Below are 5997 nucleotides of genomic sequence, written 5' to 3' on the forward strand. Positions count from 1 at the left end.
AACTATATGGACTTTTATATTAAGCCTTTGTTTCAGCTTTGGCAGGTGGTGCTGTCTACATGCTGAGATTTACAGCCAGCGGCATTACTATCACGGAGTCAGTAGTGCTAAAGTCTGCAGCCCTGTTACAGAATGACAACCTGAATTCAGTCTCAAAGACCCACATGGTGGAAAGAGAGAACAGTCTTTCAGCTTGCTACAGACTCAGCTTGCTCTCTGACTTCCACACTGCACGTTATCACACACATACACACACACACACACACACTAAACAAATGAATTAATTAATAAATTAATTAATGAAATTAAAAGTAGATTTGAAAAAGTCAGAACTAATCACAGTCATATAAGGATCGTCCTTGGCTTTGGAAAGATGGTAAGTTATGTGGAAATGACAGAGAATTCTGATAGGGTTTCTCACGTCCCCTTAGCTCAGTTCAAGTGTTCACGTCTGTGTGCAGTTGGTGCTATTTTATTGCACTCAATGCTTGAGGCATGTGCTCGTATCTAGTAAAAATAACCATATAGAGGGCCTAAATGTAGAAAACAAGAATATTAGCCATCAGCTACAGTGGGTATGAATGTTACAGTCAGATTCATTTGACATTTGTTTTCCTTTCATTTTAGTAAATCCTATTTCTCAACTTATTAAGAAAGAAAATTTAGTTTATTAAGAAAAAAGGGACCGAGATGGCTTAGTGGGTAAGAGTCCTTTCCTAGCAAACATGAGGCCTGGATTTCAAATCCCCAGCACTCATGCAAAAGTGAAGCATATTTCTGAGTGCCAGCGTCTGGAGCTCAAGGTATGGCTGTGTGTGCCTATAACTCTGGCATTAGGAGTTTGGAGATAAGTGGATCCCTTCTTGAACTTGTTGACCAGCTGGCCAGTCTAACCAAAAGGGCAATAAGAGTTCCTGTCTCAAGACTATAGGGCAGATGAAAATAGAGAAAGACACCTAATGTCTCCCTCTATGCTCTGTATGTATGTGCCAGGCATACCCTCCTTCACATTCATATGCATGCACATACATACATGCAAGACATACATACATTAAAATGACATGTGGATCCCAGTTTTTAATTGGTCCAAGAAACCAGAAATGGTTGGACAGTGGTAGTGCACACCTTTAATCCCAGCACGTGGGAGGCAGAGGCAGGCAAATCTCTGTGAGTTTTAAGCCAGCCTGGTCTACAGAGTGAGTTTCAGGACAGCCAGGGAAATAAAAGAAACTAGAAATAAGCCATAAGAAGGAAAAGGCAGTTTTAAGGGATAGGGTAGGCAGGGTAACAGAACATTCGTGACATGACAGTGGAAGTGGGGAGCCTGGAGGTGGAAGGTACAAGTGGGGACAGGGAGACAGAGAATGGAAGCAGAAGGCAAGCAACCAAACTAAGTGGCTATGAGAATGCAATAAGGTAATCTCTTACTTTGTATATGGTTAAAAATAAAGTAACATTTTAAAAAAGAAAAGAAAAGGCCAGAAAGAATATAAGAGGCAGAAGTTGAGACTTTGGAGTGATGTAATTGAAGCACACTCCTCTGGACATGGCATGGCCATTGCACTCACAAACTCACCACAGCTGTGGTCACATGCAAAAGATCAACCAACATTTCAGCAAGCAGCACTCCACGGGCTACAAAAAAAAAATATTGTAAAGGACAACACATGTAGGTGGGAAAGAGAAGTGTTGAGGGAGTTGGAGGTGGCTGTGATCAAGATGTTTTATACACATGCATGAAACTGTCAAAGAACAAATTTTAAATATTTTTAGAATGTTAGTGTGAGGAGCAATATATGTAAATGTAATGTTGCATTTATTTCATTTGATCTTCCTTGTGGTCTTATATTCCTGTTTAATGAAAGAGAATAAAAGATAGAAAAATTAGAACGCCAACCACACTGTATACAGGGTTCTTGCACTTGATTGCCATCACGCCACCCTCTTTCCAATCATCTCATCCTCTCAAAGTTTTCATATATTTTTGGTAGAAGAACTCCAGAATTACACACACACACACACACACAGAAATCTCGCCATACCATTTCTGAATATAACACTCAAACTAAAATCCTAAAATAAAATCCTTTTTAAACATCCACAGATTTCTGTTCAAATGAAGAGTATAAGACACCAGTGACATGCTCACTGAGCAAAGACACCAGCAGCCAAGCCCAAGGCTGATGACACAGTACGCTCATGGTAGAAGGCGAGAAACAACTCCACCAGTTGTTCTCTGAACACCACACACATAAACACACACACAAATTAATTAACTAACCAGCTAATTAATACTAGCTGGTTAATTGATTAACTATTTATAAATAAATACATAATGAAAACACTTTTAAGAGAATAAGTGGTCTGAAGGTGGCTCAGTAGTTAAGAGAGAGTACTATTCTTGCAGAAGACGTGATTCAGTTCTCAGCACCTGCAACGGGTATCCCACAAATGCCTGAAACCCCAGCTCTAGGAGATCTGATGCCCTCTTTCAGCCTCCTCAGCTGCCTGCATGCACATGTGCATACACTTATGGACACATATATACACACAGATCTTTATAAAACAGAATCTAACTAAACCCTCCAAACTACCCAATACATTTTTTCTTCTCTAAACTGAGCACACACACACACACACACAAAAGAAATCCCTATTGCATCCTCTGTGTGATGATCAAGATAAACCATGCTTATATAAGTTATTATCACATCTCTTGTTATCTATACATCATCAAAAATGTCCCCTAGTGCTTTCTATCCAAAGAGATGAGTCCCAGGAGCTACACATCACTTTGTGCGCACTCCCAGCACGCCCAGTGTACTCGTAGAACAATAGCGTGAGTATATCCCTGCATTCTGGGATATAGTCCTCACCCAGCATGATGAAGCCTCTAAAGCAGTGAGCCAAAACAGAATGACCTTTCCTCATTATAATCTGATTGTATAAGTATTTGTCATAGCAGTGGAAAGTAAACAGAGAGAAGATGCCAAAGTTCCCGGACACCTCTGATATAATCTACTTCTTCTGGCTTCCCCAATGAACATCTATGCAATAGTGATGTGGAGTTTAGATCAGGAGAAACTGAAGCACAGTATCGAAAACTAAGGCTGTGACAGACACAAGAGGTATATTTGTTTTTCTACAAAAGTAAAAATAGTGTCTGCATTGATGGCTCAGTAGTTAAGAGCATATTGTACTCTTGCAGAGGACCTGAGTTCAGTTCTCAGCAGCCTGTAACTCCAGTTCCAGGAGCTATATCTTCTCCTGTACCCTGAGAACAGCAGCACTCACGTGCACATAGACACACAGACACATGACTCAAAAATTTTAAAAAAATTAAATCAACATGCATTTATGATACAAGTCCTGGAAAAATTCAGATTAGAAAGAAGATGTGTCAAGACAATAAAAGATCTATAATATACCTATAGACAACATTTTACTAAACATTTCTAGTCTTATTTTAAGGACAGAGAAACACAGAGAACCAAAAGACTGGAAGGAGCAGAAAAAAAAGGTATTGGGGGTGAATATGGTCAAAGTACATGATGACTTCAATGAAAACATGTTTGAAAGCCATCATAGTGAACAATGAAATTTCAATCCTCCTGCCTCTGACTCCCTAGTGCTGGGGATAACAAGCTTGGTCCACCACACTTGGGACTCTGAAAATTGTTGAGTTTGTTTCACCTGATGTCAGGGCTGGCAAAATATGGCCTTGCTACAAATTATTTTTATATTTTCAAAAGCAAAATTTTAAAAGTAAAAGAATAAGATCTGGAGAGATGGCACTTAAGGGCACTGGCTGCTCTTGCAGAGGACCCAGGTTCGAATCCCAGCACCCACATGGTGCTCACAGTCATCTGTAAGTTCAGTTCCAAGAGATCCAGCACCTTCTGGCCTTCTTGGACACCTGTAGGCGTAAGGCTATTGTGTAATACAAATGCTGCATGCTGCATACACTCAGGTACACACACATGCACAAAGTAAATAACACCTTTATTTTTTCAATTTTTATGTTTTTACTCAAAATAGAACTGTATTGTTTTCCCCATTCCCTTTCCTCCAGCCCCTCTGAGCGCCCTCCCTACAGATTTTGTAATAATCCAGACACCAGTGTCCACTAATAGTTTCTGGAGGCAGCACCAAGTTTCCTTCTGGCTTTATCTGTTCTCTCTCTCTCTCTCTCTCTCTCTCTCTCTCCCCACAATTCACAATGACAGAAGTGAAGTATCCACACCAGCTCTGAAAACATGTGTCATCTAATTCTTTATTTAAAAGTTCCAATAGGACTGGGAATGTGACTCAGTCAGTAGAATGCCTGCCTGGAGCGTACTGGCAGATCAACCGTGCTCTGTTAAATGGCCCCAAACCCATGAGTATCTGGGTAGCACAGACTGAACTCCAAGGGGTGTTTTTTTAAGTTGGGGAGTGGTGGGGGTGCAATCGGGGAACGGAGTGGGAAATGAATGTGATCAAAATACAGTCAGAAACTATCAAAAGGTCAATAAAAATATTTTTTTTTTCAAAGAAACCCCTGTGTAGTGGCATACCCATTTAATTCCAGCACTCAAGAGGCAAGGGGATCTCTGTGAGTTCAAGTGTCCAGCCTGATCTATCTAATGGGTTCCAAATTAACTAGGGCTACTGAGACTTTCTCTCAAAAACTAAAATAAAACAGAAAGAAAGATGTCCTCGCAGGATCTGAAAGGACCAGAACTGAAAGTTCTGTGCCCCGCACACATGACTTAGTGCAGAACAGTGCGCATGCCCCGCAGCCGAGCCAGAGCATAGCGGGCTGCCATGTGGACCTCGTGGTTTCGAAGGCTGTAGATAAGTGGATTGAGAACAGGTGTGACCACCAGGTAGAAGACGGCCACCAGTTTATGGTGTCTAGCGGGGAGAGCACTAGAAGCTCGTGGCCGCAGGTACATGGCACTCACTGTGCCATAGAAAAGCCCCACTACCGCCAAGTGTGAGCTGCAGGTGGACAGGGCCTTGCGGCGACTCCCAGCAGAAGGCAACTTGAGCACCGCAGCCAGAATCCAGGTGTAGGAGGCTAGGATGAGGACCAAGGGTACCAGAAGGATTGGCACGCCCAGGCCGTAGACCAGCCTGTAGTTGGCTGTGGTGTCTGCACAGGCTGTCCTCAACACCGCAGGCAGCTCACAGAAGAAATGGTCCACAGCCGGCCTCCCGGGACAGAAGGGCAGGCGCAGTGCAGCCACCGCGTTGGGCACAGACAACACAAAGCCCAGAGTCCAGGATGTTCCAGCCAGCGCTGCACAGCGAGACGCGGTCACCAGAGTCGCATAATGCAGGGGTCTACACACAGCCAGGCAGCGGTCCAGAGCCATCGTGGCCAATAGGATAGCCTCGCAGCTGCCCAGGGAGATGCCCACATACAGCTGTGCACCACAGCGCGCCATTGAGAGGTGAGCGCGGCGCATGGCCATGTGTGCCAGCGCCTGAGGCAGCGTGGTGCTCACATAGGCTGTGTCCAGCAGGGCCAGGTGGGTCAGCAGGCGGTACATGGGACGGTGCAGTCTTCTGTCCAGGGTTATCAGTCCCACTAGGGCACCATTACCCAACACCGTGGCAAGGTAAGCTAGGAGAAGGGAGGCCCACAGCAGAGGACGCAAGGAAGGTGGGGCCCACAGCCCCAGCAGCAGGAACTCTGAGGTTCCTGAATCATTGAGGGTCCCAGGGCCCATCCTGGAGACAAAGACAATGGCAGGGTCACTGCAGCCCCTCTGGGCTGAGAGTGTAAGAGATGGCAGGCCTAGCTTTTCCTTCTCTTAGTCTCCCTCTCCAGAACTCTTCTTCCTCACTCCTCCTTTATCCTACCCAAATCTGAGTTATGTCTTGCTTACCATCACCCCTTTCCATTTACAATTACTTGTTGACCAGTTCTATCTCTGCCACTCCCAGACTGCGTTATCCTGTTATTCTGAAGGAAGTTTTTTAACCTGAATTTTCCAAAATAAAGGTTTT

At 43.9% G+C, this 5997-nt stretch overlaps 1 protein-coding gene across 1 annotated transcript; it reads right to left on the reverse strand.

The window, feature by feature from the left end:
* Positions 1-4751: 4751 nt before the first annotated feature.
* LOC129687488 (olfactory receptor 2A1/2A42-like) lies at positions 4752-5717 on the reverse strand. Its single transcript, XM_055621913.1, has one exon. The coding sequence runs from the start codon at positions 5715-5717 to the stop codon at positions 4752-4754; it is 966 nt and encodes a 321-aa protein (XP_055477888.1).
* Positions 5718-5997: the final 280 nt, after the last annotated feature.

Source organism: Psammomys obesus, unplaced genomic scaffold (assembly GCF_907164565.1).
Source record: "Psammomys obesus unplaced genomic scaffold, mPsaObe1.curated_primary_1811, whole genome shotgun sequence".
In the NCBI taxonomy this organism is placed as follows: domain Eukaryota; kingdom Metazoa; phylum Chordata; class Mammalia; order Rodentia; family Muridae; genus Psammomys; species Psammomys obesus.